Source organism: Gobius niger (genome assembly GCF_951799975.1).
Source record: "Gobius niger genome assembly, chromosome: 11".
Taxonomy (NCBI): domain Eukaryota; kingdom Metazoa; phylum Chordata; class Actinopteri; order Gobiiformes; family Gobiidae; genus Gobius; species Gobius niger.
In genome coordinates this window covers 11,975,984-12,003,208 of record NC_136862.1, presented here as the reverse complement: position 1 = coordinate 12,003,208, position 27,225 = coordinate 11,975,984, and the positions used below count along the sequence as shown (strand labels likewise).

At 43.8% G+C, this 27,225-nt stretch overlaps 1 protein-coding gene across 6 annotated transcripts in view; it reads left to right on the top strand.

Moving 5' to 3' along the window:
• The window catches only part of auts2a (activator of transcription and developmental regulator AUTS2 a), a 217,449-nt gene that overhangs the window by 62,599 nt on the left and 127,625 nt on the right, over nt 1-27,225 (top strand). For all 6 annotated transcript variants that reach the window (XM_079565831.1, XM_079565829.1, XM_079565827.1 and 3 more), the window contains one exon: nt 17,568-17,669. In XM_079565831.1, the coding sequence (XP_079421957.1) occupies nt 17,568-17,669 (102 nt within the window). The remainder of the gene's footprint in view (nt 1-17,567; nt 17,670-27,225) is intronic.

The following is a 27,225-nucleotide window of genomic DNA, read 5'->3' as shown; positions in this document are numbered from 1 at the left end:
CGACACCAGGCCAGCTCGGAGACATAGTCCCACCAGCGTGTCCTGGGCCTTCCACGAGGCCTTGTCCCACTAGGACATGCCTGGAACACCTCCTGCGGGAGGCGACCAGGAGGCATCCGGAACAGATGCCCTAATCACCTCAGCTGGCTCCTTTCGACGTGAAGGAGCAGCGACTCTACTCCGAGCTCCTCCCGGGTAACTGAGCTCCTCACCCAATCTCGAAGGGTGCGCCCAGCCACCCTGCGAAGGAAACTCATTTTGGCCGCTTGTATTCGCGATCTTGTCCTTTCAGTCATTACCCACTCATGTAGCCGATGTCCAAAAGTGATTTTTTTTTTTTTCAAGATTACGTTTGGCATAGCCTTCAGATCATTTCTTTTTTTCTTTTTTCCTTTTTTGAACCACAGTGCATGTGGAGTGGACCAGCCCAGGTGGCTTAGATCTTCTCCAAACGGTGAGTGGTGCCCATCAATCTGGAGGTCACACCCAGAAGGCTACTCCGAAACGTAATCTTGAATATATTCACTTTTGGACATCGGCTACATGAGTGCGCGATGCTGTTTGTGTTTTTTTTTTTTTAAGTAACAACACTCAGCACAGCTTCAATACAAGAACACAGGCAGAGCGGTCTAGTTTTCTTCATTGAAATAGCTGTGCAACGGAAAAGAGCAAGAGCAGGTGTGGGTAGAAGGGGCTCATGGTGAGATAGTGTGAAACTCCTGGATATTGTGTTTGTGTCGTTTTAGATCAATATTGCATTTTCTAACTAACAACTTGTAAGACAGTGATAAAGCTGTGTATGAGATTATTGCTAAATACCTGCAGAATCATTATACCCACTCTTTAATATGAGCGTGTCGGCTGTAGAAGACTGCCTGCTGCTTTGACAGACAGAGGGAAAAGGTCGTCCATCGTTGGCACATATGTGATGGAATGAGTGAGAACTAAAGAGAGTGCTGAACCCCGGCAAAGAGCTGTCAGAAGCGTAGATCCATCCATTTGTGAGATTGACAGGCTGTCAGTGGTCCTCCTCAGAGGAACAGGAGACAAGCCAGCCTCTCCTCTCCCCAGCCATCTGCTTCCCTCCCACTCACTGGTGTCACTACTCAAGTGTGCCATACATGGCTGTTTAAGCAATGGTTTCATATTTACTGAGTGTTCATGCATTTCTGAAGGTTATCAAAAGGAAGAACTTTATACAGCTGCTGTAAGTTTCAATACTTTCTGTTTGTGTTAACGTTTGGGCTGCGAAACATTAGCCTGGCAAACAGACTTACTCCCTATACTCTTTGCAGTGTAAGACAGTCTGCTTCCATTGGATTAGTTTTCATTGTGGCACTTACAGGCGTAAAAGGAACCAAAGAGAAGCGTGTTAATTTTCTTCTGTATGAGTGCAGACAGCTGTAGATTGCTTCTAAATCCAGCAACACAACAAAAAATGTCTTTTAATTTGTAAGAAAAGCGGCCAGTGTTTTATCTCTTTAAATGGAGTCCCCAGTTACAATAAAATAACACAAAAACAAAAAGCAATCCATTACTGCTGCCATTTTAAATGTTTCGGTTTAATTAATTCAGATGTTGGATATGCTGCCTCTCCAGCCCGCCCCTCTGTGCTGTGATTGGTTCGATCAGAATGGCTACAAAGGAAATGCAATCTCTACGAAGCTGTACAAGTGCCTTACTCTGTATGGAATTTATCGAATAAGTGAGGTGTTTAGTCATCCTAAATTGTTAAAGGGACATTGCAATTTACCTGTATTTAAGCCCCACAGATATTCATAATCTTTTTACAGGACTACAGATTGTACATATTGTTGATGGTGTGAGGAAACCAGAGGACGCAGGGAAAACATGCAAAATCCACACAGTAATGTCCAGTGTTGACTGGGACTCAAACCCGTGACTTTCTTGCTGTGACCACGTACCATAAAAATCTCCAGTGATTTCCAGATTTGATTATTTTGGATCATCTGTAAACCTCAGTGCCATACTCAGTGCAAACTTTGTTAATATTGACTGGTATTATCAAGCAGCATTATCACAAAAGAAACCTACAGCGCTCATTCATCATCCTCAGCTGTCTCCAAACACGCGCTACACTCCATTTCATCGAGACAGAGCCGTGCCAGAAACACTTAGTAAAAAAATCTCTATTTACATTGTTTGTGCCTGGAGAGGGTGTGTGTGTGTGTGTGTGTGTGTGTGCTTGTGCGTGCCTTTGTGGTGCTTGTTTTATGCGTTATCTCCGGGCTGTAAAAGCTCATTTCTCTGCTCCCAGGAGTCCTGTTAACCCCTCATTTCCTTCCCACTGCATCCAGCCAAAGGACCGCAGCGGCCGCCCCTGAACGCACCGCGTGTTGTTTGTGTGCGAGGCAAGACTTTCTCTCTGCTACGTACTCCGGCGTCCATTCATTATTCAGCTCCTCACCAGCTGCAACACACCCCCGAGCAGCTCGCAACCAAAACAAGGTTAAGAATCGGCATGAAATGTGTCTGGGCAGATCAAGTGGTGGGGGTGTGAGGGAGGGGGGGTTCGCGACACGCCGAGGTATATAGGCCTTTATCGGGGAGCCATCTTTTATTAATTGCCCCAGTGCTTAGAGCGCAGCTTCTCAGTGATCATTAATGCATGCGCGGGGTAACGTATTTACATGTTCTTATGAATTATGGATGCGTAGGGAGGGGGGGCCGCGGCGTTGGGGGTGGCGGGTGGTTATGGGGCGGGGGGTATGTGCCCACAGGTCCCTCTGCGTGTGCTTGTCTGAGAGCGGATTTGCATTCAGACTCGAGTGTGAAATCAAGTCGGGGAAAGTCTGGATCTCAAGTGGATTCCTACAGGCGCTTACAGGTCGAATCTTAGACTGCGTGAAAGTGTTTTAACACAAAATACTGACGTTCAGGTGATACTTAACTTCAGTTTTGGATCAGATGTTTTCTTCAGTAAAACTCAGACTGTGCTCGGAAAGCCCACATTTTTTTTCATAAAGTTCTTTAATGTTAAGGTTTGAACCCTTCAATTCAGCCCTCCCCAAGAGACAAACCGCCATACCTGCAACACACTGCAACCATGCCATAGTGTAAGAGCACCGGGCACACCTGTGAGCATCCGACAAGGTTGAACTTTGTGATCATTTCCACATGTGGATTGTCCCCGTAAAGACAGGGATATTAGCAATAAACTAAGACAAAAAACAGCACAGTTACCATAGTTACCACCCTAGAATCATTAGCTGTCGACCAAGAAATAACTAAATATACTAATAAGAGTCTTCCTGCCAGAAAATATAAACCAAGGCCCAATAATATTTTTTGCAATGATCCCCTAAAGTGGTGACAATAGAGATAGATAGATAGATAGATAGATAGATAGATACCGCAGATAGATAGATACCGCAGATAGATAGATACCGCAGATAGATAGATACCGCAGATAGATAGATACCGCAGATAGATAGATAGATAGATAGATAGATAGATAGATAGATAGATAGATAGATAGATAGATAGATACCGCAAATAGATAGATAGATAGATGGATAGATACCGTAGATAGATAGATAGATAGATAGATAGATAGATAGATAGATAGATAGATAGATAGATACCGTAGATAGATAGATAGATAGATACCGTAGATAGATAGATAGATACCGCAGATAGATAGATAGATAGATAGATAGATAGATAGATAGATAGATGGATAGATAGATACCGCAGATAGATAGATAGATAGATACCGTAGATAGATAGATAGATACCGCAGATAGATAGATAGATAGATAGATAGATAGATAGATAGATAGATAGATAGATAGATAGATAGATAGATAGATAGATAGATAGATAGATAGATAGATAGATAGATAGATAGATAGATAGATAGATAGATAGATAGATAGATAGATAGATAGATAGATAGATAGATAGATATTTTATTAAATCCCTGATTTTGGAACTTCTGGTGTCCAGCTGCATACAGTGTGTGCCACCCACTCCAATAGATTCAATATTTGCCCATTTTCTTCTTCTCTGGAGATTTCTTTCAAAAACATTTCTCACCCATAGAGTTGCCCTCCATCTGGGATTATGATGTCATCAAATTGTAGCACTTGAACACAACCTACAGGAGATGTTAGCTGTACCCATTTTTAATTTAATTAGTCCTATAGGTTCACACCAGTGAAGTGACAAGTTTATGTATTTGATAAAACCTGTTATTACCAGATCCTACCAGTGTTTTTTTTTCAGTAAAATCTAAAATATAATTATGTTCTGTGAAGTGGCGCAATAAAGAGACCGAGATGTTTCCCCGTTCATGCCTTCAGGCCTTGTGCACATTTGCTACTAGGTAAACATTGACCACTTCAGTGCGCCGCTGCACCAAATTAATGTCAGGCGTTGCATTGGCTTCACCCAAAATGCCTCGAGTTTGTCACATTGTGCTGTAACTCTGGCTGACCTTTCCGTCTCGCTTTGATTCAGGTTAAAGCGAGGTCACGTTGAACATTTTCTGCTCTCCGGTTTCCGCGCGGCGATCCAACATTCAAACACTGAATTACCGCACGTCCCTTTGGATCGAGATGAACTGTACGGGGGCCACTCACTGACTCATACCTTCAGACAAAAGCACATGTGTTTGTAATCCTGACCACATCTGGAAATAGGACCATTTGATGAGGAGATGGATTTCACTGTTCCTGATCTGTTCAAACTGTTAGACAAATCAGGCCCGGGTCACTTCTAATCAAAAACATGGCGTTTCAGAGTACAGTAACGTAGTAAAGCACTTTTTGACAGCTGGATTTTTAGGTATTCTTTACTTTTACTTACTGTATGTAGAATTTGCACGTTTTGCTCCTGTGCATGAACTTTTACTTTAAATTGCATAACTTATCCTTGTTTCTTCAACCCCCAGTTATTGCAGTTATTGATCCCTTACCTATACCTAACCTGAATATTGTTGTGTTTTTGCTGACTTGGAAGTTTGTGTAATGTAATTGTATCAGCTCAGCTCTGTTGGTCAATACACCCCTGCTCTGAATACTGAAGACCACAGTGAATAATTAGAATTGATTCAGCAACAATATGATTAATCAGAGGGAGTTAAATCTGTACCGCGTCTGCAGTGGGAGATGGAAAAACAACACGTCATGAATGGAACGATTAGCTGTCGATGCGTTAATTATATCTGTAATGAGAAACAAGCAAAGGCGTCAACATATTTGTCTGAGAAGATTTGTCATTTGTCCTCAAAAGGTCCCATGCTGGTGCCTGTGTCTGACTTCATTTTTGCTTTAGATACTGAAATTAAATGGCATGAAATACTTATAGCACTTATAAAAACTTGTAAGCAATAACGAAGGATAAGAAATATGTACATAACAATAGATGTGTGCATTACTTTTATATACTGGAATAACATTGACACTCACACCAGAGCTTTAAATCTCACTGGAAAACATTTATAGCTATAACTTGCTGTAAACTGGGGCGTGGAGGGCCTCAGATCAGTGGTCAATACAGTGAAACGTTCAACTGGGTACTTTTTAGGAGAGTTTTTAAGGTCGATCTGATATCACCATTAGAGTCCAGGACCAATGTAAAGTTTGCCCAGTCAATCAGCCTTACCCTAACCCTAACATTGGTCCTGGGCAAACAACTTTGACATTGGTCCTGGACACTTAATTACTTGGTGATATCAGATCCACCAGTTTTTAACCTTTCCCCAGTTCATTCAGCTTTAAATCTTATGTCAGCACTGTGTTGCAGTAAAAAAGTTTTTGAGGTTTTAACCATGTGGAATTATTGAACTGGCTGTTAAAAAGTACTGAGGGCCACCAAACTCGTGTCTGAGGGCCTTATTTGGGCCCCGGGCCGCACTTTGAGCACCCTATTGTCTAATGAAGCCTCTTGAAATGCATCTTCACGTCTTAACTGTATCGTGTTTTTCTTCTTGCGTGTTTAGTCTGGCACAAACTCACACGGGGAGTTGTAATCTTTAGTCTAACTCACTCTGAAGAGACCGGAGAGTTTTTTACGAGCCTTCTCTCTCCACATCAGAGGAAACAAAGCCACGCTGCAGCTGAAAGCCCTGATTGCAGTTATTAGGATGCACGGGCGCTCCCGGTGTGACGGGTTCTCCCCTCGAGGCGATTCAGCCCGCAAAGTGCCGCCGCTCGCCTGTTTTTAATAACAATCATCTGAAATGGCTGCAATTAGCCGGCAGTCACAAGGAGCAGGAGAGTACGAGACTCTGTGTGTGTGAGTGAAGAGAGGGGTCCAGATTCACTGAACCCTCTGAATGTCGGCTCCTCTTTCACATGGGAAACTCAACAGGCCCTTTGTGTTCATCAATTATTAGCCATGATAGTTAAAAAGAGCCATTGTGTATTTTTAATCAGACTTATGAAGTCAATCTTTGAAGCCATTCCCAGTCTGGCCTCGGGGCTAAAAGCAGAGGTTACCTAGATCACCCCACACATCCCTCCGAGCTCCTCCTCTGGTCTGTGTGGCACCGTAGTATTACTCCCTTATTAGACTGTACCAACTCAGTACACCACACACAATGTGTGACTATGACTGACATTTCCTAGAAGAAATAGTAGTAGTTAATAATAGTTTGCAAGAGAAAAGTGGAATATGTTTTTTTTTTTTTGTCTTGTTTTGTCTTCTTATATTTTCTACTTCGTAAGTATTAGTATCTTGATCTTGTAAACTTGAAAAAGAACAATACAATACTAAAACAATCACTGATCTCATGTTGTACTGTACATTCCATATAACAGTATTATATGAGTACATCACTAAATATAATTTAAAATTTGGATCTAGTAAAATAAAATGTAGATATATTCCTGCATACATATTTGGTTTGCAACTTTTCTTTAGTCCCTTATAGAAAACCTAAATACAATTCCTGTGATTTGCAGAAAACAGAATCAAACGTGAACAGTATTTTGGAGCCAGATCTGATGTAACCTAAAGGTGTGGAGCAGTTGAGACTATTTACAATTGTTTTAAAATTATTGTTTCAGCTTTATTCTGTCTATAAGGCTCATCATGATGTGTTGTCATGTAGCACCCCCCACAGGTCGGCAGTATGTTGACAGGCGGCTCTTCACTGAGAGGGAGTGAAACAGAAGCTGCTCTGAGAGTTGAATACATTCTAAACTCAAAGCTCAAAGTTACTCATGAAAAGCCGGCGATGCATTGTTCCTTCTTGTGGGACAGAGAATAGTGCAGCACACATGAGAGAGCTGCACATTCTCTCTGATTCAGACTCTGTGCACGCACTGATCAATTATTCAACTCTGTGTTTAAAAGATAACTTTAGGGAGACTGCTTCCAGCTCGTAGGAGGTTCACGTCTGCACAAAAATAATTATTTGGCTGCTATCTTGAAGTAAGTAACATATTAGTAAGGTTTTAACTTGGATGCAGATGTAGATTAGGATTTGTTAAAACATAATTTTATTCATTCTGCATTTGTATTTTCCGAGTTCATTTATTATTTATAGAGTCTGAGGTGCACTCCTGCTTGTTCTTTGAACAAACTTGACTTTGTAGCTTCACTTTCAGGTGATTTTCTCAAGTAACAGAATAACTGTTTATCTGTGTGAGATGTGCCATATTGACAAATCCCTGCATGAATATCTGGTTTCAATAAGTGCACTGTAAGCATTCATTAGTTCTACTTTGAAGTTTGAAATGTCATTAGACATATGTATTACTTTATCTAACCATAACTATCGTATATACTTTTGACAAAATGTCAAAATCATAAGTGGAGAGTGATTTTTCCAGCAAAAGCTGCAGGCTCCAACCCCTGCAGAGCTTTCCTTTTCAATTGTGCTTCATTCATTCCATGTGCTTTTACCAAAATTGCCTCAGTGATGTTTTTAGAAATAATTTTCTGTGTTTCCTCAGGAGGGAAAGCTGCATTCTCTTTTTCTCTATTCTGCTTGAGTTGGACCAGGACCGAGCACAAAAGGAGACAAATGGCTCTGTATCAGCCGTGATTTCCTGAATAGCCCAGTGGGAGCGCAGAGAGTCGGCGCATGCAGCTCATTGGCATGGCCCCAAACAGCAGCCATGCTGTGAGTGAGATGGCTTTTCTGTGCACCACTCCCACTGCGAGCCGCAGGTCTGCAAATGAAGCAGGAGGAGAGGCTCTGCTGCTCTCAGGCCCTGATGGCTTATTGGCCTGTCTGTGCTGTGGCCACGCAGCAGCAGATAAACAGACAAAGAACTGCACATAATTCTGCCTCCATTTCCTGCTGTTTGTGAATTCATCAGGCCTCACGCTGGGCCACCAGTGAGCAGTAAATGTATGCAGCTCATCTGATGTCCATGTGTAAACTGGGAGGATGGCTGTGCAGACAGACTGTTTGCTTTGGGCTTGGTGTGTGCTGCTGGGAGGCAGAGGCTCGCGCCATCCTCCATTGTTTTTCATATAAGCGTACTGAGTTCACATTACAATGCTGCTCCTCTAGCCTGGGCTCGCCACTGCTGCTGAACTGACCTTGCCTTTTTGGGCAAGTTGTGCATTCGCGGCAGCAGGCGTGTTAGGCAGGCAGACGGTGTGGCAGACTGACTCCATCTCTGAGGCCCTGCTCCTGCTAGACCCTGTTTAACAGGCATCAGGCTAACACACGTAACACTGGGGAGGATAGAGTGGGCTTAGCTTTTAGCTCTCACTGCAGCTGACATTGTATCAGGAGCCAGACAAGGCTGAACTGCAGCAGCCTTATTAGCCCTGTCTCTGGAGCTAGTATTCGCTCTGTGGTAAATGTTAAATGAGAGTGACTTTAAAATGAAAGAGGTGCATGCTTCTCATGTGGAGTCATCTCCTGCTTCTCTTCTCACAGCCTTGTGTGAGCGGAGAGGGCACAGAGGAGCCACGTGCAGTAGGTGGAGCTCTTGTGTTGGATTTTGATGTTGGACTTTATTCACCTGCTCCTGGAGGACACACACGCAGTCTTTGTGTGTACATGCTACAGGCACAGACAGCATATAAGTGGAGATTCAGAAGCTCTGTGCATATCCACACAGACGCTCATCCGGCATGTTTTCATGTGACAGTGCTGGATGAGTGGTACAGCACTGCCAACTGCCATTGTTTACACTGGGCCCTATTTGAAATTCTAATGAGCCTCTTATGTTTCTGTGAGTTTTATTTACGTCTGAGGCCCTCACTCTTCCTCTCCCTGACACCTCTGTGAATCACTCATCCCCATGGCCCTGTCCTCCCTGTCTCCTCCTGCTCACAGCCGGCTGCAGCCCTCCATCTCGGCGGCCTGTCCGCATGCTTTTTCATTTGGCTTGTTGCTACAGGGGGCTCGACGCTGGCAGATTACAACTCGGCAGCCAGTCATTTTCGATTTATCATGGCCCCTCCCTCTGCGCCTCCTCTCTGTCAGCCCCTCCGCACACACACTCACACTCTCTCCAGCACATACACTGCAATTCTCCACTCCGCTCCCTCCTGCCTCCCTTATCTTCCTCCTTCCATCAGTGTGGAAAATTTAGCTCGCAAGGCCCCCAAAACAAAGCGGAGAGAAATATTGCCGCGGTGGAAGCGTTTAAGTTGGAGAGGCAGCGAGGGCTGTATTATTACTTAGGCCTCTGTCAGTGGTGATGACCCAGGAGAGTGGAGAATATCGATCGCGTGTCACTCAAGGCATTCAGTAGATTGCATTGACAAAGCTTGTCGGGGACTTTAATAGCGAGGTTAGCAGCCCTGGCCAGGACCCGGGAGAAAAGTCTCACTGTGCCCTATTTCACGGTGGCTTTTAACCATTCCCGGGGTCCTACAGGGGATTGATAACAGTAAGGAAGTAATTTTACTCTCATAATTGCCTTCCTGTGGTTGACATTTGTGGCCTTCTGTGCCTGTAAACGAATCTATCCAAGAGCATTAGGAAGAAAGAGCACGTCATGCGGCCTATTTTGGGACTGAAAATAGTTTTATATAACGTACTTAGATCTGGTACATTGAGCAAAACAATGTTCAAGGTTTGACAAAGGAGGAATCCAAAGAGTTGTACAAGGTTGATTTATGGGCTTAGGAAGTGCATTACGGGCCCAAGGAAACTCAGACCAAACACAAACAGAGCCAGGGCATGTTTTCAAAGAGGGTCAGCGCCTGTGATTTTGACAGAGTGCTTTGTTGATAGCTACTGAAAACAAACTGGTCAAACCGAAAAGGGTCAGTATTTAAACATATAGGCTCATATTACATACACTACAATTAGTTACTCCTTAGGTCTTTTCTTCAGTTTTGATTTCAGTTCATTTTGAATACCTTTGTGTAACAATTTATAACTTAAAATATTGTTTGGAAAACTAGTTAGCAGCACAGATATTAGCACCATACTCACAGTTAGATGCTTTGAGTATAAGAGCTGAAATTATTTGAACAAGTCAGGCGGGTTTGTATCTGTTTAGTAGGAATAACCTCACCCTATTGCTTAAACATGAAAAAAATGTGTGTGTGGGGGGGGGGGGGAAACTACTATCAAGATGTAATTTTGTGGCACAAACAAGAAAAGCTCCAAAAACAATAAGGGACAATGTTTTTTTTTTTTTAATAGATAAACAAATGCCATTACATATTGAAATGAGGCGCATGGAAACAGGTCATTTTGTGAATACCTCTTCCATTTATTGTTTTGCATTTGCTCTGCTATAGATTTTTGTTCAAAGGTTTGACTAACCTGTGACTTTGGTCAAGGCAGGGTTTTGCAAATGTGTGAACGTTCCTTCAAAAGGCTCTGGCAAAGCACATCCTATCTTTTCTGCCGCAGCAGCAGCAGCAGCGGTGACACAGACCGAGCCGTACTGCTATTCCTGTAACGCAAAAAGCTCTCTCCCAAACTGGAAGCGCGTGTCTATCATATTACCGCCACACATGAGCCGCACACAAGGCTTGACCCAGTGTTAAGTGTCTGCGCTAAATTTCATTGCCTCCATCTACTGGAAGGCCTGCCAATATACTGGCAGTGAATTCCTGGAGGAAAATAAATGGCAATAAAAAAGAGAAATGATAGCCCCTGCAAGCTGATAGGAGTCGGTGCAGGCTCTCTGTGCTGTCTTTTTTCCGTGCCGCTCTTTATTGAAGCTGCCCAGCCCAGGGAGCTGTGATTTGGCACACTGGCCATGGCTGCTGTTGGACGACTCTCTGAAAGCCAATACCGCAGTAATGACTTGGTAGCACAGATTGTAGAGCTGGGGAATGGTGTAATTAATTGCACATAAATTTCTTTGATGAGTGGTTATGTGGTGATGAGCACATGCCTGGGCAGCGGCTTTCCTGTTTGCAGATTTAGCCTGATTGTAGTATTCTCCAGGTGAGGCTTCTGTCGGCGCTGTACTGGGGGAATGTTGGAGCCGAGGGGATTGGCGCTGCATAAAGTGAGCGGGGAGGTTATTTTACTGCCACTCTGGGCCACTATAACAAGATGTTCAGATATGATCTAAGAGAGTAGAGGTCTCCTGCCGCTCTTATAACCGCCCCCCTCTCCGCCGCAGCCTCCCCACCTGCTCAGTTCATTATTAAATCTGGGAATTGTCCCCATAACTCAGCGCTGCAGACCGCCGCATTATATGACCATTTGTGAGTCGGGTGATTGCGACGCGGGCCAGAGGATGGATGTTAAAAGCATATTGATTTGTCTGTAATGTCGTCATAGATCAGAGATTTATGGCGATACACAAATGCAGTCGCGAGCCGGTGTAGCCTGCAGCCTGCGGTGGAGGAAATGGAGTCCTTTAGTATGACTGATGAGATCAAGACTATGTGCTCTCAACCACTTTTACCCCCCTCATCCTGCCCCCCCCCCCCCCCCCCCCCGCCTCTGAGACTACATTTCCCAGCCCTATAGTACCTCTCAGAGCACTCCCCTGCAGCTGCGCAAACCTGCCCTCAATGGATCCACAACCTGAGCGGATACTAAAGAGAGCCATGTTTGTTCACTGTGACCTCCCGATGATGAACAGTGAACGGAAAGGGTGAGAGACGACGACTGGATGATCGGGATATCAGGAGAATAGGCAACACGACCGGAAGTGTTTTATGTAGGGTCGATAAACAATAATATCGTTAACATCGATAAAAATGTGGTAATCAATCAATCAAACAATATCAACAATCAATATTTTTTTATATGATAATCGCGTTAAAAGATACGGGTCGTCTTGGGATCGGAAGGTCATGGGTTCGAATCCCAGCTCCCGCAAATGCACACTGTCGTTGTGTACTTGGGCAAGACACGTCACCCTACTAGCCTCCAGCGCTGTGGGCCTGATAAAGGTAGAAAAGCGCTATATATGTTCAGTCCATTTACCATTTACCATAATCGCTAAATACACCAGACTACCACCACCGATCCCCATGGTGAATTATAGTGTTACACCACAAGGGGTCCTGACTTTCTCTCGTTTATGGCTATGAGAAGTACGGCTGCTTTTCATTCTATACTTACTTACTTTCTACATAATTTACTGCAAAAAAAATGTTTTGTTGAGTTTTGGGTTGAATTTGTTGAAATCCGTACTTTATGTAATAATAATAATGTAATGCATTGGTTTTATATAGCGCTTTTCTGGACACTCAAAGACGCTTTACATTGCACTATCCATTCACTCCATACTCGGTGGTGGTAAGCTACTATTGTAGCCACAGCTGCCCTGGGGTAGACTGACGGAAGCGAGGCAACCAGTCTGCGCCATCGGCCCCTCCGACCACCACCAACCACTCACTCACTACATTCGCTAGGTCTCCCATCCAAGTACCGACCAGGCCCTTCCAAGGGAATACAATGAAGAGGAATATTTCATTACCCAATTCCCATCATTTCTGAAAGTTTCAGTAACATTTTTAAACCATAGGCCAATATCAGGATAATATCGTTAATAACAATTATGTTGGCCAAGATAATCATGAGCCTTAATTTCATCATCCCTTCCCTAGTTGATGTAGTTGAGGACTTCTCACTTCATATCTATCTTCATAAGCTTCTTCTCACCCTAGCTGTCAGTGTACACAAGTGTAGCTTCTGCAGATAAAAGAGAAACATTCTCAATCTCAACTAAATTGTCTACAATTTCTGGATGACTAAGAGCTCACAATAACAGAAAGTGTTTTTGACAACTAACACTAGTGCCACAATGTTCTACAAGGGTAAAAAGTTTGATTTGTTTACAGAAAATAGCTTCTTTCTAAGGGTTTTCTTGTGTATGATTTGTTGCTTTTTAAATTGCTTCCGTAGCATATGCCAACTTTCTGCCATGAATAGAATGCTCTGTGCTGTTCTCGTTTTGTAAGTTATAATGATAATAAATTATAGTGTATTGGCCGCACAGTGTGTGGTCGGTATCATGAACACTGCTTAGAATGATAGGTCCAGGTTTGCAGTTTGAATTACATCTCAGTTGAATGAAATAACCTAATGAGGAGTATTGTGCTGATGTGCTCTAATGGCAACATGGTGAGGCAGCAGTAAACAACGGCGTGGTGCAGATGATGCCGAGAGCTGGGAGGAAGGCTTGTCTGTGGCAGTTAGAGCAGTCCAGGGTCAGAGCGAGGCCACTGCAGAGCGCTCACCCACACGCAGCACTGTCACAATAATGAGCTGCAGGCCGCTGTCAACTGCACGACGCCCCGCGGCCGCCTTTAGCCGCTGTTCAACATAATGTCTCATCACATAAAGGCAGCGCTGGGTTAAACAGGCGCAGCACATCCCAACTGCTGCTGTCTGCACCACAGGCCTGGGAGCTCATCGGGGAGACTGATGTCATGTTCATGTGAGTGAGGACATAATTAGAGATGCTTAATGTGCCTTAATGTTTGTCAATGGGGTCTCCCAAGGCTACACAAGAGTGCCAGTACAAAGTCGACTCAAATTCCTGAACATTTTAACTGCTGAGAAGTAAGTTTTGCTTTAACAGTCCTGGTATATGGCCCACTAAAGGTATCATAAAAGAGATATTCAAAGTGTAGTCAGGGGAACCAGGGGATCCGACAGTGCCGCAGGAAATAGACAATTTATTATCAGCATCCGAGCTGAGGTAGTGGATTATCTATAAAACTTTCATGGTTCTCCCTCAGTGGCAAGCGGCCATAAAACTCCCCAAATGAGGGACTTGTTAATTTACTTGTTAAAGCAAATTAAAAATTTATAAGCGCTTTTAGGTAAATGAGATCCTCTTTCATTGCGGCCCTAGTGGGAGTGTGTGTGGTGGTTCCTGCGAGGACAGGTTAGCTGTTGCGAGAGCCACAGAAGAACAATAAAAGCTCTTAAATGTTGCAGCTTTTATTAGTGCGGGCTCGGCAGCTGCGGGTGTGCGTATCTAAGGGAAACCAGGAGCTGATGACTGCACAATCCCTCCGAGGCCCATAGAGAGAAGTGAGCCCAGTTCACTGTCGTCTCTCTTCCTTTTTGTGGGATGAGGAATGGGGGAGAGGGGGAGGAGGCTGCTGCGTGTATGGTTTAAAGAGACTGTTGTGGTTCGAAATGTTAGCAGCCTACTTCTGTGCTTGATTGCACTGAGTCTGTAGTGCAGCCCTTGAGAATTGGTCAATACACTTGTAAAATCCCTCTATAGCACCGGTGAGCACTTTTCTGTAAGTGAGAAAATAATTGACTCTGCATGTGTGGAACAATGTTATAAATTATGTTTTCCTGTCCTTTTTGTAGGCGTTGTATTAAATAACTGATCTAAGAGGAACACTGCCAAAGCTTTATGAACAGATTTTCTCCTCTTAAAGCTGGAAATGTAAGACATAAAACTAAACTTCTCAGTGCAGAATGAACAGCAGATGGTTTTAGGTGATGTTTTATTAGATACTAATGTCTGTCCCTGTCTTTAATTGTGTTGAAATTAGCCTCTGGATTACTAAAACCATCTGTTGTTATTCTCCTGCAGAGGCTGTTTTACACAGTGCAGATGACTGAGGTCATTAAATAAATGCACTTCTGTTCCAGCTCTTTAATTATTCTGCTTATACAATAGAACTGATTTCGACTCGACAAAATGTGTCCAACATGGTCATACATAATACAACAGAATAATATTGATAGACAGCATGAAGCATGGTGTTTACCGCTAACATGCCATTAAATCTGTGTGAGTCACCTCCAGAATATTCCAGTGCTGTGTAAAACAGCTGTGTAAAAGCAAATGTTTTAAAAACCCAAGAGACTCCAATCTGGATTAAACCTCTGTTCTCATTTATAGGAGCTCAAGGGCGCATTAAAGGAGCAAGTGGAGAAATACATTTTCACATGACTGTGTAATCAGGTCCCTGGCTATATTATAACATCTTCATTAGATGTGCTCTCCAGCTGCTGAATTTGAGCAAGATTTGTGATTTCACACCGCACTTCCCCACTGATAAGCCAGAAGACTCACTCTATGATTACATGGTTCCCCCACTGCACCACTGCCATTCCAGATTGATTATTCAAATACAAATCTGCCCGGCGTTTGCCTGATGATAGCCTGGCCACATACTGTACGATTCAATTTTTTATCTGCCGATCTTTAATTCAGTCGGCTGCAATGAAGTCGGTGGAATATATTTGTGTGCACATTCATAAATGCATGAGTGCTCTGGCTTGGTCCTCTCTGTGTTGTCAGCGGGGACACTGGCTGCCTAATAAATATTATAGGTCAACATGTTTTTGAAGCTGGAGGTCCAAACCAGAGGTGTAAACATCATACCCAGTCCTTTTGTTTGCAAGAATCCTTCCACAGACCAGGCTTTTTTTTTTCCATTTTCAGATCCTTCCTTTTGAATGAACTGCCAATTACACAAAAAGATAAAAATGGTGGCCTGGTTCAGTGGGAATAGAAAGTTAATTAGTGCTATCACAGCACAGGGCCGTGCTGTGTGTTCGCTCTATAGGCACACACTCACAGGATCAGCCCACCAGGCATTCCCAGAGCCCAGACTCTCTTATCAAGCTCAGAGCTGCGGCCGATCCACCGCCTTCCACCCATCACGCAATTCTCCCAAGGAATAGGATTCTTTTCACACCACTAATGGCTACAGAAAAGGGAACATTTTCATTTTAATTATCTGCTTAACTCAAGGGTTCGTTTAGTATTCCCACACCTTGTGCCCTTTCATCACACTAAATGAAGGTCTGTACCTGAAAGGAGAGCAGAAAAATGGTGTTGGCCGCTCTAAGGAGAAGGAGAGAGGCAGTCGGCACTTGAATGTGCAGTGGGACGGAGAAACTAGAAAAGGTGAAAATGGACCTTCAGAATACTTTCATACTACTACTATCCGAAAGATATTTCCCCTCAAATATTCCTGCATCATTATGAGAAAACTTTCATTGTTATTCCACGTCTGATTACCAGCTCTTTGTGCTTTTTCCTTTTGATATGAGGAAGTCGGCACAGTTTCTTGATTATTGTTGGTTAGACCTCATTGTACTTGCATATGCCCCCATGTTTGTTTTGATAGAGATGACATACTTTTCCTCACTTTGACATTTGCGTGACCGTGGTGGCCAGGACCAGGGAGAGGAGACCCCTCAGGGATTGTGTAGATGAGAGCTGCATCCAGGAAACAGGCAGACCTTGTATTTCTGTGTAGGCCTCACAGTGTTTTATTAATAGTTTCAGTAGTTTTATAGTATATAAGGGAATATTGTGGGAATGTGCATCCTACGTAGCATTAAAGCCTGAATCATGAGTAAATGAAATTTGTAATAATGTATTTTGTCATTTCAAACTATAATCATTTGTAAATGACATGAAGAACCAATCTAAACTAGAATATGTATTATTGTACCTTTGAAAATAGTACGCTCTCTATATTTTACTTTGCGGGTCCCTAGCTTTCTCTGTAGTGGGCCAACTTCTTTTTTACAGTATACAGTATATTTAATATATAATACAGATACACTTGTGACCATAATTGACCCATTGTATTGTCTTAAAAGCAAGTATGAGAGCTTTCTTGTCGTACTAGTGGTAATTATTTGTTCTTTTAACCACTTTGACATGAGGCCAGCAGGGATTTCGTGGCCTGAGTATCTGTCTGTGTTGGGAGCTTCCCTCACATCAGCAGTGCACTGGGAAAGGAGCCGCAGCCCCACCTCCCTCTGACACACTCTTTGATTGTTCTGCAGATGGAGAAGGCTTCAGATTGGCACTTCCTCTCTTCTCCTCCTCTTGTCATTTCGCTGTATCTCAAACAGAATGTGTGGAGGATGACACTTAGCGGGCCCCTGCTGCCTCAGCATGTGGTGTCTGCTCGGAGAGGGGTAGTGGCTCCATTTGAAGGTTCTGGAGGGTCTTTGTTCCCGCTCCTCTATTTGGTGGGCAGAGAGGAGTTTCATACTGCGAGATCAGATGGCGCCTATCATTGGCAAGCCCAGTGATGGCCGCTGAATAGACTCCCAAACATGACAGATTTACAGAGACAGCCCCACTGCGAGTGCCAGTTTTCACATATTCATGAACCAAATTTTAGGATGGCACTAGAGTCTTTTACTTATTCATTTTACTTATCCTTTTTACCATTTGCTGTCATTGTGTGTGTGTGTTCTACAGCTGAAGTCCGGACAGAACAATTGCAAAGGCAGCGACAGCGAGAGTGCGAGTGGAGGGTCCAAGCCTTCGATCCGGACCAGCTCCAGGGATAGATTAACAGACGTAAGTACACACTGTTACTCACCCATTCACTTTCACTTATTCTCATTCGGAGCAGTGGTGCGTTCACCCCAACACAATACCCCATTATTTATCAGTGGATATTGTTTTTGTGTGCCTTATAATTTAAAACAGTTGTACATAATCCAGCATTTGATTTACAACCTTTCATGTGACTCCATTATTATTTCACCACTACCAAAGTCTTTACTAATCTTAAAGTTAGGGACACTGTTACCCATCCCACAACATGTTTCACTACACAACAAGGCTGGTTATATTGGCCAATGTCTGCAAGCTCAAAGAATGTTATTTAAATAATGTCCTAAACGTGAGTCACGGCTTCAACATATAAATAAACTATAACCCTAATCAAATGTTAAAACAACTACATACATTTTCATTAATTTTTTCAGCATTGGCATAATATGTTAAGAAAAGGAATGCTTTTTACATTTCACCATCTCAGAATCACACTTTCCAATTCCTTATGGGCAAACTTCAGTGGAGCAGCCGTCCCATTGCACTGCGACATGTCCCAGAATGTAAAGAGAGCACACTCCAGGGAGGCGGCGAGACAGGCAGCCCGCTCTGTGATTTGTGCTGAAGAGATCAGATATCAGCCCATAATTAAAGATGTCAGACAGAGGCAGGAACGTCTTTGAGAGAGACATGGCCGACAACTGAAGCAAAGCCGATTCTCTGAGTATCGTCAGGATGCTTGACTGGGCAGAAAATGAAATAAGAAATCTGATGTTCACATGAATTGAACTGATACTTGGTGATAGTATTTGACGAACATGTGGCAGCTCATCGGTATAAAGCTTCACGGAGAACAAAACTGTGTGATTGCCTTGATAGTTTTACCTTTGAATAATGGGTATGTTTATTGAAGGTAAACATACCCATTGCTTACCTGAGTGGACACTTCCTTTGTGATGAGGTGCAGAGCCCTCTGGAGAAGGCTGTTAGTGAAAAGCTGCTGAAAGCTGGACTTTAGAGAAGTGACTTTTAGAGCGACATGACACTGGAGATAGGCTTTAATCCTCACAGGTTTTAGAACAAGTCCCCAGCATCCATGCTGTAAAACTCCATTTCACACATAGCCAGAGGTGCGAGGCAAAGCAAATAAGGACATTCTCTGCACCAGGAGAAAAACAGAGATATAGCCTCATACATTTTTATTTTGTGATCAGTAAAATGTATAGCAGGATTTTGCCTGTGCTCAGAGCTGTTGCATCGTAGTAAACAGTTTGTGTTATGCCAGTGGCCTCTGCATTCAGACTAACATTAGCTGTGTGGCTCAGCTGCATGGGGATGCTCTCTTTGAAAAGCCAAACAAAGAGAATGTTGTCGTCACTCGTTAGTGCCACAGAACAGTGTGAAACAGGAGCTGCTTTGACCCTGCCTGTTCATTAGAGCAACAGTTCACTAATGGTATTTGCTGCAGCACTTCCTTCCCCTGTTCCCCTGGCTGAGCGGCAGAGCGGCGCGCTCCGCTGGAGCAGATGAAGTGAGTGTGTGACCTGGCAGTGGCTGTGGAGATGGGGCCAGAGGAGGTCAGGGCTGGCAGCCTCCCCTCCTGCTCTCTCCTCTTTTCACTCTGTCCTGCCAGCTCATTACGCTCTACAAATGGCACATCAGCTCAGCCCCAAACCCCAGCTAAATTGGCAGGCTTACCCATATTTTCTCTGAAGCGCTGGGTTCCCTTTTGGGTTTGTTTGAAGCCAGTATGGCAGCCACCCCCCACACACACCCCGCCTCAGTCTGGGTGGCAGGCATCAGGCAGCAGCAGAAGGGAGGGCAGGAGCGGCGGATGAATCACTCCCGTTTAGTCTCTGCGGCACAGGGTGAAATGCCATCATTACCCAGCTGCCTATCAAATAAATTGGCAATTACGGACCTGGGATTGCGAGTAAACAGCATGTTACTCCTTTTTTCCACCTAAGGCTCTTGATGAGAGTTGCAGTAGAAGGAAGCTATAGTCGTAGTTCGAAGCCGCCAGTCATTGTTAGCCATGTTGGTCAGCTTGACGGGAGCTGAATCTGACAGACTTTTGTAAATGCTGCCACATTTATTGGTCATTTCAAAGCAGCCAGTTATAAAGATAGATCTGTGTTGCAGACCTTTCTCTTAAAGCAATAATAGTTAAAACATATGATGTTTATACCATTGACAATTCCTCATTTGATTATCGTTTGTTCAAAAAGGGTAATATCAGACAGACTTGATCATGCACGCTCTCTTTCTTCAATTGTATGTTTGCTGCTGAATTGTTGACGTGAAAACTGGTTTCCAAGAGTCTACTCCAGGCCCTGGCTCCTCTCACACGACAAAGTTTTCTTGTGGTGAACGTTATTTGGTAATGAAACATCTGCTAGTGATACAGTAAAAGTCAGGCTCATCGTCTTCAGGCTTTTGAAGCGGTCTGAGGTTTGAGTCGCTCTTACAGACTGTAAAACTGAGCCTATGATTACAGGCTTTTAGACGAAAACACAACACACATGTCAGAGTCCTGGTGCCGGCCAGTTCAGACTCTCAAATCACACTTTTCACAAACAAATGAATGTCACGGAACATTTGTCGTCATAAAGTCATTGTTATGGGTACTTTGCCTGAACTGAACTTCAAACAGTCAGAGATGGGTACTGATCAGTTACTCAAATACATTAACTCTGTACTTTTAAAAGTCACATCGCTGTTCAACTTGTACTGATGGTATTAGCTGCCCTTTTGGCCTGATCTCTCTTTAAAAGATGGAGAATGGTTCCACATTCAGCATGTAGGAGGTTGTCTTAGCTTCTTTGGCTTGGCTTGGTGAGTCTTCTTGTAATATTTAAGTACTGAATATGATAATAAAAGCTCTATTCTTAGTTGAGTCAATATTTTGGCTACTCTACCCACCTCTGCTAATAGTCAAGGCCAACAGTGAGGGGCTTATGCAATGTTAGCTGACAATATCCCCGTCCCACCTCCTCAGTACATTCTCCAATTATTCGCTGACACCCTGATGTAAATGAGGTCGCGCTCTCCCTGCATGTCCAGATACGCTGGCCAATTTGCTCTGACACAGAACATGTAATTGCTTGCATCAATTATATGTCACTCTCTCCCCTTTTCTCTGCCTCTCAATAATTCGAAATGTTTCTTATTAGAGACAAGCATTTAGATATGGGAGCAGGAACGTTGTAGCTATAATTAGCTCATTATGGCGGGATCGTCCTCTCTGCCGGGGCGGCCGTGTGCGCCTTAGTGATAATGCGAAAGGAGCAGCGGATGCACCGGGATTTGTGCGACAGCTGATGTAATGGCTTCGCCACAGGTTTAAGTGTGAGGTTGCGGAGATGCCTGGACGATGTGGCAATTGGAAAACAAGCTGTAATGTGCTACTGTTTACTTACCTCGATGTATATTTAGTCTATTCAATAAGAGGGCAGCAGGTATTTTTGTGAGTTTTGAGATGTTAATTACTTTAAAACGTTTCCTTGCAATAAACATACCCTGCTGGTGAAGCTATACCCTTATTGTCTGTCATAACAAGGACAGTTTTCCGCTATAAAGATTGTGTATGTGTCCTGTCCTGGCATGGGCACACTCACCGCTGGCATTTTGGATCAAAACCAATCTTGTGTTCTGTGCCACTCTTTCATTTCTCCTTCTCCTCTTATCTCTTGTTGCCTGCAGTCAGGTTGCCAGGAACAGATTGTGACACTTTGTGACACGGCATTCAGGCGAAATTCTGCTCCGCCGCGGTCAGCCTGCCAGTAACCCAGCGGCCGTATGTCCGTCAGGGAGCTGCCAGAGGTCCCACCGGATCTGTGTTCTGGGGGCATGCCAACCGCCATGCCGCTACGTCTCCCAGTTTAATTCACATTCAGATGGGAAGCTATAATTATATGAAGTGAGCTCTGTGATTGTGTGCAGTGACCTTTGAGCAAGCCAAGTGTTGACAGTAGACGCGACTGTGTTACATTTAAAGACCTGGGACACAAAGACAACACCGCCTGTTCTAAAATAGAGCGTGTGGTTGTAAAGCCTGGATACAAGCCTTTTTAATTGCTGAAAGTGATCTGAATCAAGGCCTATGTGGTAAATACCGCTCTGGCTAATGTCGTCTGAACGTGATCCCTCAGTGCTCTAAATGATAAATCTATTCTCATGGAAGATTAATGGACTGCAGAAGTGGTGTTGAATGTCATTGTTGAAGGTTGAAAGTATTGAGCGGCTGAATCCTATCCATATGTTTTCAGGAATGACATAAATAGGCTCAGCCGGAATCCATTTTGACTTATCAAGCTTAAACTGGTGCCAGAGCCATGTGATACTTGCCAAGAATTCCTGCTCCAAGGCTTCCAATAACAAATCCTATTCCACATAATTTCCACTGAAAATTGTCTGCGGCCGTGCCACTGCCACCCTGGGTCCCCCACCCCCCACTCTTGTTTTTTTTTTTGTCTTTTTCCTTTTTGGCCGTACACCCTGCAGCGTTTTGGCCACGCATCACTTCCGCATTCCCAGTAACCCAAGCCCCACAGCCCCAATTTTTGATGTCACGGCACTCTTTGGCGAGGGAGTCTCCGCGCTCTTTGTTCCAGCCTTTTCAGTGGGCGCGCTGTTCCGGTGGGGTAAGTTGAATAAGTGCAGCCCAGAGGAATCTCTACAAAGGTCTCACTCTGATTGGATGCACGCAGAGCCCAAGGAGAGAGCGCCGGTTGCCATAGCGATGAGAGTGCAATGTGGGATGTGGCTGCGCGGAAAAAGGGAGAGAGAAAGAGAGAAAGAGGGAAGCGGCGCTTTCTTTTGTGACGGGAGGTCTTCATCGACTGACATTCTCTTTCATGAAGGCGCACACATGTGGACGCCGGCGTGCCCGCAACACCAACACACCTTTGGCCCCCCCACACGCAAGGAGACGCTGGCCTGTGGTGCGTGCGCTTTGTTCACAACGACCTGGTGGGGGTGCACTCGAGCCCAGGCAGAGAGAAACACAAACACAATCACACTTACCAGGAGGCCAAAACCATCTCCTGCTAATATACATGATTACACATTTATGTATTTTTTTTACCGCTGTGTAGCCACATCTACTGAACCTGCACATATTTGTACCATGGCTGAGCTCATCTCGACTGTCAGTAAGTGAGCTCTGTGACCAGGCCATATAGTGTTTCAAGAATTCTATTAATCACCTGCATTCATCAGGCTTGGTGAAATCTGGAACTATCCTGGTCAGTTCTTGCCAATTTCAACAATTTCCCATAAGATTCATGGATTTTGCTGTAAATGTGGAACTAGAAATTCTGGAATTTAAGATGAGACTTTTGTGAGGGATTCAGGATACATTTTGATCCCTGTTGTACCGCAATACTCCACCACTGCCTGATCTTGAGCTAGACTATTCACCTTATTCCGGGCGTTGGCTTGGGTGCCGCCATGAATTGTGCCCGCCCCTTCACTCATATTAGTTTACATGGGACTGGAGAAGTCAAGAGGCCGCGGAGAGTGGAGTGTTGACTCATTGGTGCAAATGAACATTTTACATTACATTTAAGTCAATCTACTAAACATCAGATTTTAGTGGAGAACTAAGTAACTTGTTTACCTTAATAAATCCTTTTGATAGTCCCCGGGGGGTAATGCAAGTGTCTATGGGATGATATTATTTTTTTTTTTAATATCCCCCTGGTGTCTCTGGCCAGAAAACTACAATTGCAACTTTCAACAATGAGACGGTGGCCCAATACACACTAATGGAATCACAAAGAAGAAGCTACCAGGCTAATGGGCAAAGCTAACTGCGGGCTAGCTCCACTTAAACAGTATTTACTGCCACTTAAACAGCATTTACTGAGTGAATAAAAAAAATCTCCATTGTGTAATTGGATGTACAATATCCCTCTCTCTTTGTCTTTTCTGTCAGCGTAGTATTCCCTCTCACGGACAATTAATGACTATAAAACACCTGCAGTGGCGCTTATGGCCTCAAGGGGCATGACATACTTAGTTCTGCTTTAAGGAACAGACTCTACCGGAAGTGTCAATACAATGGAAGTACCGATCTGTGGAAAAAAGAGGCAATAGGTGAATTGGTCAGGTGTATGCAACTGGAAGATTTTGCGTATTGTGCAAGGTGTGTGTTGGGTTTTGACCATGATATTGTGTAAATATGTTACTTTCTGGTTGTTGGCTTGTTCTGTAAAGGTTTTAGTCTTTGGATTGTTGTAAAATGACACACTGTATTCCAAAGGGTTGCTATTCATAGTGGCCCCTAAAAGATTTTTTCCTAATGCCTTAGTCCTGACTTCAAATATATGCCAGGCTTGGTTAAGGGAACCTCTTTTGTAGTGGTACAGACAGGCGTGTTTCATCCTATCCATCTGACAGAATTACTGCGAAGCTTGTGAGTGTCACAACACTTCCATTTCAGGAGGAGCCTTTGCAATTTCCCCTAAACCACCAGGCAACAGGCCCGACGATAAATAAATAAATGGATATATTGTAGTGCTACTGGAGACAGACATGCTCAGAGACAGTGCAGCTGGAATTACAGGTGAAGAAGATTATTCCAGAGACATTATTTCCCTCAAGTCGCGGGCTTAAGTCAAATTTGGAAAAGAAATGAAATTGCCAGCAGTGCAACAGCAGACTGGGTAGGAGTTCATGAGTAGAGAAATAACATTTTCATTTGTTTCGGCCCTGGTGGGAGATGAGGCGCCTCTCGGTAAATAGAGGCAGCTATAAGAAATGATTTGGTGCGGTCGGTGGGATATTGTTTTAACGTGCACTTATCCATCTGCAATCTAGATGGCAGACCCCGGGATCCAGAGAATGGCCTTTCTGCAGTCGCCTTTCCAACCCAATTCATGTCCACGCTTCCACTGCGCTTGTCTCTGTTAGCGTCCCATTTCAGCACGGGCGGTCATTTCGAAACCCGACTGCCACCTGATGCCACCCTTCAGGAATGACGAGGCTCTGCTGCAAAGCCGATGGAGTTGCCCGGATTTATGTACGGTCCACAACTAAACTTAAACAAAGCAGGAGTTTAGTGATGTATGAAATATAGGAATAGGTAATACAGTGATTTTAGAATAGTTTACAATTCAGTGGCCCTCAACCTTTTTTGTCTCACGTGTGCTTTGGGTCTTTCATTTCTGCTCGGGGTTCCCCTGGCTGGTTGTTTGGGGTTGATCCACTGGACTCCGATTTATTGGCATTTGCAAAAAGTCTTAAGATTCAAACCTTTTACTGAAAAACATCACCAAAGATAACCTTTCTTTTAAAATGATATTGAAAAAAGTTTCAGTTTCACCTTATTTTTAGATCCCCCTGGGGACCTGTAGCCCTGATTCGGAAACTCTGGTTTACACTGTTAGAGTTGTATATTTATAGTACAGTTATTACAGATCAAGGATCTCCAACCAGGCGCTCTCCAGCCCTTCCCAAGTACCTCACCAGAGATTTTCTGTATACAGACGCTTGATGAGTCACATTTAAGATGGATTTCCTTTTCTTCTGAATATTTTTAACACAATCTGGAGACATTCATGCAAACTGAGTAAAGAGATTAAGAGGAAGCTCAAGAAAACTGAAGAAAAATCAAGTAAATCCATCTAAATCACATAGTTACACAAGTGTCTTCGGAGCATAAGTAGCTCAAAAGTAGCTCAAAAGTAGCTCAAAAGTAGCTCGCTGACGCTTTTGTTTAATAAAAGTAGCTCACAGGGTAAAAAAGGTTGGAGGCTCAAAGTAATACAAAAATAATAGTCATTCTTTGCTAAGATACAGTAATGTGTGCATTAGAATTGATTATTTAAAACTCCAGCCACAAGAAGTTTAGTTTATTTGAACAGTTTACATTCTACAGTATAGAAGCTCAAAAGCAGTAGGCTGAAGCATTTTTTTTAAATCAAACTTTACAATTAAATTATCAACCTTACAATCATTAACCTTAGCATCAGTTGTCAATACCAAAACAAATCGCCTCAAAGCATTTAAACCAAATCATATTTTAAAGCGTGGGTTTGCATGCTTTTTACCTGTATCGGGCATTGATCTCAAACACATCTTGATTACTCTCTTACATTTTGTTGCTTTATTGATCTAAACCGGCGTATTTAAAGATTCCCCTTGGCCTGACTTTCGCTTGGACGCGCGCTGCAAATTGTCTCCGCTGGTAAATTGGAGGAGCATTAGATAAGCTGGTGTCACGGCACAAAGATTACTCAGCTTCTCAACCCTCATACCGATGACTTAGACAGAAGGTGTTGCCATTGTCGCTGATGTTGGAACAAGAATACTAATCGGTTGATAACGTAGCCAATGATACCTTTGGTTAGCGAAGATGAAAACCAATATGCAAATTTGGCATTTACCCCTGAACTATAAGATCTCTCGTTTGGAGCGTGGAGGCAGAGTAGTACAGTTATGCTTAAACATTGCGAGATAGTCCCCATCTTGCTGTCTGCTGTCTGAATCCTTGAGTGTTGCTATATTTATTGACTGCCTATTGAGGTTATTTATGTAGCGCATTAGAAAAGCTGATTAATCTGCAGAGCGGGGCTTTGATCTGAGCTGACAGCGCTGATGTACTCCCAGGTGACTACGTCTACCTCTGTCATTCCTATCAGCCGCCGCACAAAGCACATGTCACACAGCCCATTCACATTCAGCGCGCGGTATTGACACTGGGATTGAATAAATGTACGCAATAAGACGATTAGTATTTCCCCAGAGGAGCGTGTCCCCCCATCGCATTCATCAGGATGAGCCTCTCTTGCGCAAATCCCATCTCTGAATATATAACGTGCAAATACTAAACAGCATTGCAGATGAATTGAAGTGCTGGTCATCTGTAAAACACCGAAATAGCTAAAGATTATGCAGATAACCGATAATGGGTTTTCTGGCCTTCGTTGTGAATTGTTCGAGAATTCATTATTGGTGTTTTTGGTCGCAGCCGTGAGCTTTTCTCTAGTTTGTGCTCAGAGCAGTTTAACACGGTTACATTAAGCGTGTTTGGGCAACAGTCAGAAGTCAGGAGGGCACCGCAGGGCCACATAGTACAGGGGATTGGATGGGATTAACCTTGGTCTGCCCCTCTGGCCCGGGGCCCAGTCGACCCGGGAAGAGGAGAATTAGCCAAGCCAAGCAGGTCCATCTGATTCCGAGGCCTCATCCAATTACTGCCTTATCTCCTGGCCAAATGAGATCAATGCGTGGAGGGCAGAGGGAGCTGGCAGGCCGGCCAAGGTGCGATAATCAGCAGTGGGGAGCGCGGCACTTAACTCCCCTGTGTCCCAGGGAGGGCCAGAGCATGTGTTTGGAGCGCCTCTCTGCCATTAGCTCCCGGTGCGCGCCGGCTGCTGGAACCTGACCCGCACTTTCCGCGAGGACGAGCCGCTGTAGTGCATTTAGGCGCCTGTGCTTTTTGTGTTCAAGTGTGCACTCTGAAATGTGAATAATGTTGATAATTACACTTTTGCCTCTCATCGCGCTGAATCTAGCCGGCAGATTACACTGTTAAAAGCCTGCACAGAGAGAATGGTATAATTGCCTTTTA